Here is a 15,515-nt window from a genome sequence, read left to right as displayed (position 1 = left end):
TATCGTCCATGACTCTCTGAATCTGAAGTACGTTAGGGCAGCACTCTGAAGCTGCAAAATACTCCACTGAAATGCCTGCATCCAAAAACCCTAGGTCTGTCACAGCAGTTCTACAGACACTTCAGAGATTCAGAATCAGCAAAATCTCATATGTGGAGCTTTAAATAGTCCTAACAGCTATGACGAAGAGGCCAGTCCAGCTTTTAGGCTTCACTACACACAGGTAATTGAAAACTAATCTATCTCTGCAGCGTATGCAGCAAGGCGTCCTACTGAAGAATTACAGATTTGCCACAGCAAAAATTATTATATTCTGCAATTGTACAAAAAAGTACCAGCAATGCAGAGGTCACCCTCAGGTCCTTAAATGCCCATTTCAATTAGGCCTACCTTGCACTTGTAAACGATTTAGATGTTTCAGCATAAACTGTCTTGTACGTTAATGAGAAAGGCTTGTGTATTTACATATTAATGAGCTGCAATTCAACTAACTATAATTAGTTCATATATAGAAGTCAAATACCAAGGCAATCTCTCTCATTAATCTTTATACAAATAAAACCAAATTGACAGTGTAATCTGGTCAAGTTTCAAAGCTTCTACAATGAGTAAACAGTTTCATTAGACTCCAAACAATAACCTTCATTATTGTGTGCAAGAAACTGGAATCTGGGCAGATAATTGCATTTTTTTTTCTACCACTGAGAATTTTCCGCACACTCTACTGATTACCTCTTCTGATTTTTTCCCAAATGAAAGTCAATTTAGCTTCACTGATGACAGAGCATGAGCTAAGCATACCAGACTCCCCACTAAAGCAGAATGTGTGGCTAAAATCATTTTTAATGTACTTAGAGAGACTGTTTTTAGTAAAAAAAATCTTAAAGGAGAACTCCGGTCAATTTTAACATTGAGCTGATTTTTTGGTAAATTTGGAGTGCTGTCAGTACAGAGAACAACGACAAAAATCGGTGTTGCCTACACCGTGTTATCCTCTTTTTAAAATTTGCACCTTATTGACTTAAATGGGGCAAGTTTTAAACCTGCTTTTAGCCTCTTAACATCCTTGATGTGGTAGGCAACACCGATTTTTGTCCAGAGTTCTCCTTTAAAATATGCATTACTAAAAATAGTCCTCAAGAGCAACACATGAAATTTATATGTAGAGATACATTCGTATCAAATATGGATAATCGATTGTAGGGCAATGAACATATTCTTCCAGACAGGTTTTGACACTTGCTGTCTGCGCTGAGATCGGTCTGTCTGATCCGTGTCTATCTGATGAAGTGACAGCACACAGCGCACCTACATCATGCCACCCGCTCACATAAGACAGGTCTTTAACAATACAGACTCTATAAAAAGATCAATCTAGCTTAGTGCTAGGTATGATTTAATGATTTCTTGCGTGTTTGAGGTGTGAGACAATTGATAAGAACGCGTACGGAGATTAAAGTCTGATATGGTTTATTCAAATGAAGTGTCAAATGTACTTAAAATAATAAGTGGCATTTCACTAACACATTTATTTTCATACCAAAAACAGTGCTAAAGGAGTGATGTCGGGATATAATTACGGTTAAGGGGGAAACTATCATTAGCCTCTAAATTCAACAGAGCGCAGCCACCTTATGAGCAATTAGTCAATGTGTAACAAGCTTCCCTTGATTGACTCATGTTAAAGTCACCATGAAATAAAAAATTGACAATTCAAAAGGACAACCTGTCACTCACATGATGTCATAGCAATAGCAAACCACAATAATTCAATGATCCAATCAATTCCAGATGGACAAAATCAAGCCCCACCCTACATTTGTTATTGTTCGAGAAGCCGTTTCACTCGAATATACTGTACATCACAACAGGGAAGAAACTTCCATTTCATGCTGACTTTCAGATAACAAAATAATTTATGTAATGCATTCATTCATATTGCAATGCACCTGCACTTTCAAGAAGGGTACACACACACACACATAAGGCAGGTGTGCCTATAGCCTTTCTCTGCCCTTTACCCGCAGAGCCTGACGGCGACTCTAACATCTGTGTGCCAGCTGCCGCTACAACATCTGAGGGAATTGCATTCCACCAGGCTGTCCCATTGAGACTAATGACCAACAGAGAGATTGGCCACTAACACACAAATTAGCATGTGGCATGATGTGTTTTTTAACACTGCAAACCACTATACTGCAATATTAATGGCACATACGGTTCTGCTCATAAGTGTGCATGCTCTTTGTAGAATCTAGAAATCAAGACAATAGATATATATTGCACTAAATGAGTAGGCTATACTTGAGTATGGTATGTATGCAAATAAAGCTGGACATTCTTATATATCCAAATTTAGATAGGGAGCTGGGTGACAATATGGTTACATTCAGCAACTAAATAAAAATCAGGCAGTTGAGATTTGCTTTAATTATATAACGCTTTATGTGAGTGTGCTGCATGTATGCAGATAAAGTTGGATATACTATATATATATATATATATATATATATATATATATATATATATATATATATATATATATATATATATATATATATATATATATTATTTAGTAATGCCCCGATCAAGCTACTGTATATGACTTAACAGATATTTACATGCATTCTACAAGACAAAAAATAAAAACGGTCACACTTTAGATAAGGGTCCAATTCGGCAATTCCCACTATTAACTACAACTTTTGCCACAATAAACTCCTAATTACTGCTTATTAATAGTTGTTGAGTTTATGTATTGGTAGGATTAAGGGATGTAGAATAAGGCATTAAATATGCTTTGTAAGTGCTAATAAATAGACAATATCCTAGTAATATGCATGCTAATAAGCAATTAGTTAATAGTGAGAATTCCTTTGGTCTCTGGTTAGTCCTGAGAAGTGAAGTTGTTTGCTGTTCTTGACAAAAAGCCTCCAAGTCCTGCAAGTTCAAGTTTCCCAGCATGCTGTGCATATTTGAGTTCTTCCCCATATTGTCTAAATGCATGTTTGCCTCTCACGGCGTGAGCATGCGCGTGTCTTTTGCATCATCGAAATGTGTGATTATTAGCTGGTTCCGATCAGTGGCGATCGTTTGGAGTTAAATATGGAGAAAATATAATACGCTCTGTTGCATTCTCAATATTTAATAATTTTGCCTTAGAGATACTGTATGTTAATTCGGTTTTTTACAAGCAGGTATTGTTGGTTACAGCAATCGTTTGTGCGTCCATGTTGAACAAGCTTATCGTGTGTAAAAGGTACAAAAAAGCTTGATGTGTGCTGGACTGACGATAATTATACATTATTTAAGGCTATTTTCTAGTTGTTAAAATATTGAAATGAAACTGTTGTTGTCAAGTAAGCTTCATTTGTCCCCAGTTGCAATTATTACAAAATAATACTGAATTATACTTAATGTAAAAACGCAGAAAGTTTTCTGTGGAGTGTTATGTTTAGTTTTAGGCTTAGGGTTAGGGGATCCAAAATATCATTAACTCAGAATAAAAACCATGATATTTTGTGACATTTATGAATTCATGCCAGTCATATGTAGTGTGGGGATAACAAAACATTCACCCAGTTCATCACAAATAATCCTGTGTGGAGGTTTAAAAGTGTGTCTTTCTTGAGTAAAGTCCTTTAGCTGAGCCTCCGAGCTCTGGAAGAATGGAGACAGCGCCAGGAACATTAATATTTATAAATGAATACATGCATATGTTAGATTCCTTTGTTTGGGAAAATGAGAGAGATAGTACATTTCACATTGAGAGAAAAAAGGGAGATTAAATGAAAGGGATGAAGGGACAGATCTCCTACAGAGAAAACAGACTGCCCGGTCCCTCATCTGCTGATTTGTAACAGTCATTGGGAGCTACAGTACAGCTAAAAAGCCTCAAGAATCATTTCAGTGCCTTCAGTGCTGTAGGCTTTGATACAAAAACAACAAGATTTATCATCTAAATCAGTCACACATGCAACCAGTGATTTCTTGCATTAGGCCAAAAGAAAATAAAGGAGTAAAAGGTAACCAGAATAAACAGAACTTCACTCTCTTATACCCAAATACTCACATAGATAAGAAGGGCAGCAGGTCCGTAAGAACAGATAGAACATTAAAGAAAGATCTGTCAACATTACCTGAACTGAATTGATTCTGTGGGACCAATTAAATATGCTAGATGCAAAATACTCTGTACTTCAGTTAATTAAAATAGATGTGATAATGTAACAACTTATTTTAAGAGGCTATCGGAGACAGGGGTGCAAATTCATTTGAGAATAAGGGCTTTAAACATGTAATATTTGCAAAAACGGCAACAGAATCTGAACTTTATATTACTGTAGGAATTTGCATTTTCCATGGCACTCTCAAGACATTTCACAGAATTATATTTAAATGAAACAAGAAAGCATTGTGTTCATTGTGAAACAAGAAAGCATGCAAATTATGCAGTGACTTTCAGACGAGTCAACTTTTTTGTAAGAATGTTTTTAAGGTGCAACCTGTCAATGTTAATCGCATGCTAAATTTGTTTCAGTACAGATTCCAGCTTTTTTATCAAAACAAAAAAGGGATTACATCATGATGACCATGACAAATAATGGCAATGCATGTATATTAAGCCAGTATATAGTATTGATGTGCACCTAATATTGAGTGAAATAAATAAAATAAAAAACGCTCATGCTTATTGTTGCTATGGTTACCTCTGCAGTCAAACTTCTGTTTGCAAGCATCTATTTACCGGCAAGTGAAAATACAAGCTCTGACTTATACTCTATATAACCCTCTTTCCCCACATTTGTTTAAAATGCTAGCATTAAAATGAATTAAATCATATCCTTCAAAGACAGAACTATTTGTTTAAGATGTTAAATTGTGATAACATTGAAAGTCCAACAGATTCAACAGCATTGAGTAAAAATACACCTGCCCCAATTTGCCACAACACTCTTACAACAATGCAAACTCTTGCTTTCATCAAAGCAGCATGTTGAACACATCCATTACAGAGGGTGCCTCCACCCACCCACACATGAATCTTTAGCATCTAGATCTCTGTCCATTGTCAGCTAGCTGGTGTCACAGTTGAGGTGGTTGAGATCAAGCGCACGGCAAAGGAGATACAATAGGATTTTTTTTTTTTTTTTTTTTTTATTAAAAACTTAGACCAGAAAACAAACAACCACAAATCACTGATAACAATATATAATGCAAGACAACCAACAGTGAGAAACAGAGGGCTTAAATACAGAGAGAACAGATCAGGGAAACGAGACACAGCTGGAGCAAATGAACTCAATGACAGTAACCATAGTAACTAACCAGATACAGCTGAACCAAATGAACTAATGAAGAAGGAGTGGCTAGAAACTGAACAATGAACACAGAGGAAGTCAAAAGCTCAGGGTGGAAGCTGGAGGAGCTGAACATGCAGCGCTAGCTGAAGCTTGGGCTGTTTTTGTTTTTGTTTGTTTTTTGAATGATGACGTCCCAATGAGATCACACCTCAGCCCAGTAGATGGCGGTAATGCACACTGATTGCAAGCTGCCAATAAAATTTACAGAAGAAGAAGAAGAAGAAGAAGAAGAAGAAGAAGAAGAAGAGGAAGAAGAAGAGGAAGTCCAAACAAACAGAAACATTACAGCAGGTTAGCAGACAAGCTCTATGAAGACCAGTGCTGCGTTCCAGTCCAAAATTGTCATGCCCTTCACTCGCTAACTTCCCTCCGTCTCGTTCACTCGGATGTACGTCATTGCTTGCGATGCACGAGTGCCCACTACTGGCAGAAACTGCAATGGGCTGAACTGGAACTTCCTAAGCCAGGGATGGGCAACTTCGGTCCTGGAGGGCCACTGTCCTACAGAGTTTAGCTTCAACCCTAATCAAACACACCTGAACAAGCTAATCAAGGTCCTCAGGATTACTAGAAAATTACAGGCAGGTGATTTTTTTCAGGGTTGGAGCTAAACTCTGTAGGACAGTGGCCCTCCAGGACCGAAGTTGCCCATCCCTGTCCTAAGCCCTTGATCATTTGGAATCAGCTAAAGAGTTGATTTATTATTTAAACTTTTTCCCTTTAAGAATTTGTTTAATGTAGCATCCAAATGTATATAGGTGTGTGTGTGGGTTGTTTTAAATTAAAAATATATATAATTAATATATCATAGAGTTGTTTGTTGTGGTGGTGATTAGACAAGATTTGTGGTGACGTCACAATCGCATTGTGGGACATATAGGTGCCTGAAGTGTATACATGAAGTAGACTCGCTCCCTCGGTCAAAATCGAGGGAACGAGGGTCTGTCCATCTAAACTTCCCTCGCCCACTTCACGAAGTGGAACACACTTCAAAATGGCGGCGGGGATTCCCTCGAGGGGAAGTGCTTAGGGAAGTTCGCAAGTGCGTGTCTAAAAGTGGACTGGAACGCAGCATTGATATACAGCTGTTCTCAAAACCAGTGTTGTAGTCGAGACCAGCTCACTTGAGTCCGAGTCGAGACCGAGACCAGAGAGGGTAGAGTCCGAGTCGAGACCGAGACCAAAGAGAGTCGTGTCCGAGTCGAGACCGAGACCAGAGAGAGTCGAGTCCGAGTCGAGACCGAGACCAGAGAGGTTGGATAACCTGAAGTTGGGTCTAAAAACCAGACCTAAAGATATCTTCAAGAATATGTAAAATATTTGATGGTAACAATAAAATTGGCACCATACTCAAACAGTAAATCAAATATACCATGGAATTATGTACGCTGTAATGGTAAAAAGGCCACATATGGAATTATGTACACTGTAATGGTAAAAAGGCCACATAGTAGGTGGTGTAAAGGTCATTTTATTACAATTATTACTTAAAATTAGACGTTAGTCTCAAGTCATGCGCAGTTGCGCACAAGAAAGTCAGCAATCATTGGACGTTTCAATCAAACAACAATTTAAAGAAATATTAACATACAGTAACAATCATGAAATATTTTGAATGGGACTCGAGTGGACTCGGGAAGTCCGAGTCCTAATATGTTCGAGTATGAGTCAATTCCGAGTCAAAATGCACACGAGTCCATGACAAGACCGAGACCATTAAAATATGGTCTCGAGACCAAGTCCGAGTCTCGAGTACACAACACTGCTCAAAACATGCATGGATGATGTGCCTCCATATGACAAAGACCGAGAAATGTCTGAATATATTGAATAATTTAAATTGAGTATTGATTAGTAATTGATGTATGTTTCATAGTTTCAAAATCTACTTTAGGAGTGAATATATAGTGAGGAAAAACCAAGCAGCGTCTAAAGACTCTGTCTGGAACTGCTTTTTAACAACACAAGATCTTCTGCAGCTAGATATGTCCAAGCATCCATTGTGCATAAGCAATGCTTCTATCGCTTGTTTCTCTTCAATTGTGTTTTGATCCGGAGATTCTGTACTCTTTCAAAAGAGACGAAATACCACTCCATACCGTATGACAGTGAAAACATGGATTGCAAATTATAAGGCTGTCTGAAATTGCTTCCATACCCTTAAATAGAGCACTATTTGAGGGGACAGCCATTTGTAATGGTGTCCGAAACCTAAAGATAGCTTCTTACAAAGCCAAAGCCAAAGCAGATCCATTGCAACACACAGCAGAGGGGTGTCATCGCTAAATAAATCAGCAGAAATACTGTAAAAACAGTAATATTGTGAAATAATATTACAATTAAATGATGATTATTACAATTAAATTAATAATGTTAGCATGACTGGATGTCACACCATCTTCAAAGAATCAACTGAACTTGCACCTGTACTGTTAGCCTAGCAGATGGATAAAGATTTTCCTTTCCTTCGTACTGCAAAACTGCCTGTATAAAAGATTATTCATACTCAGTACATTAACAACTGCCAATCTGACTTTTGCTCATGAGTTTAACATGAGTTTTTGAAAGGTAAACACTAGGGCTGTCAAAAGATTAATCGCGATTAATCGCATCCAAAATAAAAGTTTGTGTTTACATAATATGTGTGTGTACTGTGTATAATTATTTTGTATATATAAATACACACACATGCATGTATATATTTAAGAAATATTTGCATACATATACTGTATATATATTTATATAGTTTATATTATATATAAATATAATTTTTTTATATATAAATAACACATTTTTCTTAAATATATACATGCATGTGTGTGTATTTATATATACAAAATTAATTATACACAGTACACACACATATATTATTAAAAACAAACTTTTATTTTGGATGCGATTAATCGCGATTAATCTTTTGACAGCCCTAGTAAACACATTATCAATATTGGCAAAGATTACTAATAAGACAAAGGCTGCAAAATACATTATTTTGAAATAATGTATAGGAACCGAACTGTGTAAAGCAATGTGCAAACTTCTCACAGTAAAAGAACATTTGTTAAAAAAGTACATGCAACTTGCAACCGCCCATATAGTTCTCTCCCTAAATAAAAGAGCCATGAATAAGGAATGATAATGGCTCCTCTACAATTGGACTCAGGCCATGCAGAGCACATCTTCAGCCCAAGAGCCAGAGCCACTGCTGCATCCAGGAATACCAATGAGAGTTTGAGGTGCCAGCATCTTTTATATGTAATACATAATGTTTGGGTGTATGAAACATGCTGGGTAACACTTTAGAATAATGGTCCGTCATTAATAAGTAATGCAGGGAAGTAATTCAGAACAAATGAGTAGTACTACATTAACACTTAGCTACTACTATTAACTAATATGGAAATATGCTTATCTAATCAGTAAGTAATATAAAATTTAGGATGTGGCGAGAGAGAGAGAGAGAGAGAGGACTAAGGACTCGTACGCCGTCATCAAGTGGAAAGAGTGGCCGACAACTTAGTGGAATGAGTCTGAGCTGATCAGGTGGAAAGAGTATTTAATGTGAGATTGTTTTGTGCTGTAGCAAGGCTACGGTGAATGCACTGTCTGCGCGCCTTTTGTTTTGTTTATTGGTTTGGAGTTTTCACAATAAAACGAACGAGTCCCGGTCACGCCGACCCTGTCTTCTTCCTTCCAAACTCTGAACCTCATCACATAGGACTAAGAGAGTTCCTTATGTGTAATCAATAATTACTGAATGAGATTAGCCTCATTAATAACTATTAACTATGACAAATTATAAAGAATTATAAATTAATCACTAATCACAACATTATCGTGTGTCTGAGACGTAATCAATCTTTTTTTTTTTTTACTCTGAATATACCTGCAGGAACTACTAGTGATCTTGGCCATTATTTTAAAGTGAATTTTTTTTTTTTTCACTTTACAATAATGGTCCAGGTCACAAGTAGTTCTTGAAGAGTGACTAGGTAACACATTAGAGTAGTGATGCAAGTCCAATAAGAGCTTCATCTGTGACCACAGTTATCATATTACTGTATGCTTTGGAAAGGTGTACACTTTGAGCATTCTTGGTTTCACTTCATACATTAATATCTGTGATATCCTGCTGAAGAAGGAAATGAGCCTGGCACAGATGGGCTTATCCAATCTGAGTGCAGCCCAGTGGCTTCACACCTGAACGTATATGACCAGTCAGTCTCAGTCCAAATTTCATAGCAGGTGTAGGTGACACATGAACGGCTCCTTGGATGTCAGCCGACTGCCTCCCAATTAACCGAGTGGGTGGTAAACAAACTGCTCCTTCTTGCAGAAAGAGGCCGCAGACAGATCTATGTGGTGATACTTGAAGCTGCCCAGACGAGAAACACTGATAATCCCAAAGCATTGCTGGTTGCATGGACAACTGAGTTGTTCATAAAAATTGCTAAAGAAATATTTTGCACATAAAAAGTGCATGTGCATATGTAAACATATGATAGGCTACCTCACTGAGCTAAGAATAACTGTAAGAAAAAAATGTCCCAGTGTCTCTTCTAAGTAGTCATTTTGAATAAGACTTCATATTTCAAAATGTGCTTCTGCCTGAATTCTCTGACTGGCAGTATGCTCATCAAAATCTGCATGTTTTATGCTCTTCCTGTCTTGTGCTGAGTGGACCACCACCTGCTCCATGTGTCCTTGCCCCGAGCCAAGTCAACAGACAACGGACTGTTCAGTCACCTAAACACAAATGCAGGATCTCTCCCGCTGATGAAAAGACTAGCATTCAAGATGCACAGTATAAATGCAATTGTGCAACAAGTGTGTCTCCAAAATACCTTTGTCCACATAGATCAACATGCCCTCCAAGACGTTTACCTCCCCTCTGACTAATGACTAACGGGTGAAGTGACTTTCGAGATTAGCGCTCTTACTTCCCACCTATATGAACGTCTCACTTGAGATAACTGTGGCATCTGTCCAAAACAGCCATTTGCATAAGCATTACCTTGTGTGTCGAGAGAAGCTTAACACAAATTTCATTAACCCATGGGTTAAAAGAGTCTGTACCTCTAATTTCTCTGCCTGTCAACTTCAGCCACAGAATTCACAGCAGCTAGCTTCCATTTTTAAATCTCAATCAGTGGAAAACCAATGGGGAAAAAAAAGCCTAGAGCCTTTATGCTATAATTAGAAATATACAAATGTATTCCTCTCTCAAATAGTCATGGTTTATCAACTAATCCGCAACAATTACTTCACCTCTAATAACAAAGGACATATGGCTTCAAGGTAAACATTAATGAGAGACTGTGATTAAAAAAAAATCCAATTTAGTTTTTTCGAATGCTAAATTAGAAATTGTTTTCAACATTTTCTCAGAGCAAATATGACATTTTTGCATAAGAGAGGATGTGGGTGTGGTATAAAAACAAAAATGTTTTAATGTGTGAGTGTTTTAATGTAGGAAACCAATGCAGAATCTCAAACTAAGCTTTTGATATAGTGATTAGTGAATGTGCTGATTATTGTATTTCATAAGTTTTCCAGGTCAACCTATTTAACAACATCCGAACTCTGACTACAAACAGACTACTCTTGCTAAAACGTCTTTGTATATTTTAAATGTTTTTTTTTTAAGTTGATGCAATGTTATTTAGTGGTAAGCAGAAACAAAACCCACATGTGAGCTGAATAAAAATGTCTGAGCACTGGAATTCATGATTTCTAACTATATATCATACATTTTATGCTACATGTATGCATATCTACTATGTGAATAAAAGTCTTAATATGTAAAAAGCATTTTACGTCGACCTCTCTTATGCATTCACATACAACACCGAGTATAAAAGAAAAATGTGTAAAAGTTCACTAGTGCTGTTAGAATTGTGTGGTAAGTGATTATTCCTGACAGTAACTAAAGGAAGGGGAACTCTTGTCACTGAATTGGTACCTTTCAGGACATTCATCAAATTGTGCCTGTGGGTTAGACTTAATTTCTCTTTAAAAAGCATAAAGGAAAATCATCTTTGCACAGAGCCGCTTCAAGTCTTATCTGTAGTACTAGGCAAGGCAAGGCAAGTTTATTTATATAGCACATTTCATACACTATGGCAATTCAAAGTGCTTTACATAGAAAGGAATACAAATAATCCCAAAATAAAAGCAAGGAAAATTAAAACAGTTATTCAAAATGCTTTACATAGAAAGGAATTAAAATATCACACTATGGCAATTCAAAGTGCTTTGCATAGAAAATAAGCACAAAATAAAAGCAAGGGAAATTAAAACAGTTATAAAAGGAATTAAAAGAGATAAATGACACTAATGGTTGTACAACCAAGAGTGCATATTAGTTTGAGAATAATCAGCAGTTCGCTGGGCAGAAATAAGAGATAATTAAACTTTAACCTGAAGGAAAAATCCTCATTTAGATCATACAATAGCTTAAGAAATGGACAGCTCTACTGCCTTTCTCATTAACCTCCTGAAACCCAATAGAAACATTGAATTGATAATTATGAATAGTCCATTTTTCACAGTCAGCTTCACATGGTTAGATTTTTGTCCAAGTTATTCGGGATATGTTCATTAAAGCTTCAATGGGCCTGACTGTTCGCTGATAAGAAATATGAATGTTCAAGGCTATAGTGTCATCCGGTCACCATGATTTTTCCAAGTAAAATATAATATATTTTACACATTTTGTTGATCCTGGAACAACATTCAAAATGTAGTCTTAACCCTAACCCATAAGTCACCCATAAAATCATAGGGAAATGAATGATATAGGTGAATAACACTGATGTAGAAGCACCAAACACTGGTTGTAAGCCTAGTGACAAACTATAAACTTGTCCCTCAAATCTGATTGGTTGATTGGAATGTTGTTCCAGGCTCAACAAAGATGTTGATCAAGGAACATGTTGTACTTGGTGAAATCTCGTTCACCATCATCCATACTGACCTTTCCCATAGTTGAAGTGGAGTTTGATGGCTTTGCCTTGGTTGATGTGAAGATACGTGAACCCAATGGCAAACATAAGCAAAACGAGCAGCAGAAGGAGTTTAAACTGCTTGCGGATCTTCTTCAGAGGAAAGCGCATCCTCATTACAGTAACATCACCCACTCAGTGGAAAATTCAGACTGGTGCCCTTCAGTGTTGATCTTGTACAGCTAGAATTTCAAAAGATGTTGAAATGATCAGCTTCACACTCACAATACTGATAATAGTTAGCAGATTGGAACAGATTTAGACTTGCAAATGAACATCTAAAGAATGTTTCCTTTATTCTTGATGAACATTATGTTTATAACAATGACATTCAAAACTTCCCCGCCACATCCGCATCTGCTGTACTAAAGGGTATTCATTATAAATGACATTTACACGGTTATGTGTACAGTCAGTTATTATTGCTTTGATAATTAATACTTACAGTAGACGTGTTTTTCTCAATAAAATTGGCATGTCTAACCGGTGTCAACACAGGAGATGTGTGTGTGTTGGCTGATGTTGCGCTGTCCTGTGTCTGTCTTGACTGCTCACTTGAGTCCAACCAGAACAAACTTACTGTACACACTTATTTCCTTTTCGATATGTCTCACACGGAGGTTTTCATCTTAAAGTCTGTTATTGTCATTATAGTTCAGCACAAATCATTACTCCAGGCGCGTTATGTGATGAGCAGACAGTGGAAGTGTTAAATTATCTGTTTTTCTCGGATTATTCTCGTGTTTATTGTAAAAAGAGCGATGAAAACAAATAAAGCTCTGCTTGCGTTGATAAAGCATCGCTGTTTTCTGGGTTTGTCTCGGTGCCTCTTCTCGCGCTGGTATTCACGAGCACGCTTTTGTTTCCCCGGTGTGTTTTACAGTCTATACAAATCGACTGCAAACATCTTCGTCTGGTGCCATCTAAATCCTTGTTTTGAGTCCTTTTTGTTTTGGTGTTCTCTGCTATTAAAGAAAACTGAAATATTCCCCCAGCATCAGCGCACTTGTCCGACCGCATCCCATAGTTGCATCCTGGTTTTCAACAGTGGTCTGTTCTGATGATAGAGGGAGCTGTTACCTTCATGAGCAAGCCTTCACAGCGCGCGTTCCCTGAAAGCCTCAAGAATGATCCCTGGGCATTGTTGAATCCACCTTCATCCCATTCACACACTGACGTTTACGACTCTTAAAAAGACATTAACTAAGGGAAGTTGTCAAAAATCATACAACTAAATGGCATTATTATCATATTAGGCAATTATTTTAATTATTATTATTTACTGACAATACCCACTCTAGGTAATACTAGCCTACCTCTAATTTAAACTTTTGCTATAATAGGCTACTTTTTTCATTTATTAAGTGACAAAATGTCCCCCGATGTGATACCTTAATATAGTCTCTCTCCCTCTCTCTCTCTCTCTCTCTATAAAACTATTATTATTATTTTATTTTCTACAATATAAGTGTAATTTCATTGTATGTCAAAAAGCTTTGTATAAAGCCTACTATAAAGCTTAAAGTTCACTTTTAATTTAGATTAGAACGTGTTTAAGGGACACACTTAATCATTTTCTAATTAAAACAAACATAATTTTTTTTTATATTACTAAACTTATACTAAACCCTGCATAACAGTGTGGACAATTTATTTAAGTATGTTTTAATTATAGATGTGGTTTTAAAGTTTTTGAATAAAACATATTTTATATTTTTTTGGATAACATCCACCTGTTATCCAAAAAACATGGACTGTATGATGAGAAACATAATTACTGTACATAGACTACCATTATTATAATATATTTTTAAATCTAATTATTTTAGCACTTATTTTTGTGAAAAAATATTTATTGTACCACTCTGAGAACATGAGAAAATGACCACAGCCCAATAAATGAAAACATATAAGGCCCTGATTACATGTTCATAGGTCTATAGCAAAGCGTTAGAGCTATAGGCTATGTGAAGAAATATCCTAATAACAAGTGAATTTCTCATTGTATTGTTCATCTTAATTTATCCAAATGGATATCTCTTTATATGTTAAAGTCAGTTTAGGTACAGTATGTGGGCATATGATGATATTTACAGCAGTTTCTGTTTTGAACCATTGCTAAAACTCTACCAGAAGAGTCTATTATTTAAGGCTCATGGAGGAGGACTGGATAACAGCTTGGTCTGAATAAAGCATCCTTTAGAAAAACCCTTAGTATGTCAGGATTAAAGGTGCTTCCTTTGGAGATTATTAACCTTTGAAAGCTGATTTCTGTCCTCCTTGTTTTGGATGCTGAAACCAAGGCACATGATAAACTGTCTTTAAACGGATAACCTCAGGCATAAAGCAGGAGGAGAAAGAGAGGTGCAAGTGCTAATGTTCAGCAACCCTGAGAGTTGATTCTGTCTCAGCTCAAAGGAGCTGATCAAAATCAGATCAAAGCTGAATATGAACTGACAAGATTTCCAGTCCAGCTGCTTTATATCTTTATCTTTAAATTTGATCTTTTTTCTTCTTCAGATCAAACATAGTTAAAGGCTAAAGAGTAGGCTAGATGAGTGCAGTCCGATAACCTTTGTAGGGTAAAGTGTTGCATTGCAAAACTAAGCACTAAGCGCATCAATACCTGCTCAATTATGAAGATGAGTGATGGTGTGTCATCTTTCTCGCGTCTGCTCTACTTCTGTCAGCCCTTCTCTCTCTCACTCTCATTGAGGCTCAATTATGATGTATGGCACTCACAATCTGCCAAGGCGTGGCATCCATCACACAAACCTGTGTCACCACATGCTGTCAGTGTCCTCCGAGAGCAGGAAACAGACATGAAAGATACTCATATTACAGGTAGTCTGATGATGCAAGCAAATATCTCACTGCGGTATCAATCTCTGACGTGTTCTCTGAGATGGAAATCTAAAACATTGCTGCGCCTACCATAGTTCACCAGAACACCTTTTCTATGCATAAAAGAAAGGAATAATGAAATGGATTATAATGCTATTGATCTTTTGCTGAAAATATGACAAGTAGGCTAACTAAAACGTGGGATGAAGTGCGAATGAGGGATCAGTGAGGATACATTGTAAACAAACAGTTCGTTTACAGAGCCCTCTTGTGGTAATACGGAGCAGTGGCGTATTGTGTGTTT

The 15,515-nt window shown here is 36.9% G+C and overlaps 1 protein-coding gene across 2 annotated transcripts in view; it reads right to left on the bottom strand.

The window, feature by feature from the left end:
• Positions 1-13,416, bottom strand: part of b4galnt4b (beta-1,4-N-acetyl-galactosaminyl transferase 4b) — a 91,488-nt gene extending 78,072 nt beyond the window's left edge. For both annotated transcript variants that reach the window (XM_079866067.1, XM_079866068.1), the window contains exons 1-2: positions 12,813-13,416; positions 12,340-12,549 (exon numbers count right to left, since the gene is read on the bottom strand). In XM_079866067.1, coding sequence (XP_079722193.1) covers positions 12,340-12,484 — 145 coding nt within the window. In that variant the 5' untranslated portion in view covers positions 12,485-12,549; positions 12,813-13,416. The remainder of the gene's footprint in view (positions 1-12,339; positions 12,550-12,812) is intronic.
• Positions 13,417-15,515: the final 2,099 nt, after the last annotated feature.

This window comes from Squalius cephalus, assembly GCF_949319135.1.
Source record: "Squalius cephalus genome assembly, chromosome: 3".
In the NCBI taxonomy this organism is placed as follows: domain Eukaryota; kingdom Metazoa; phylum Chordata; class Actinopteri; order Cypriniformes; family Leuciscidae; genus Squalius; species Squalius cephalus.
The sequence above is the reverse complement of the archived record's forward strand: the minus strand, read 5'-3'. Positions and strand labels throughout refer to the sequence as shown.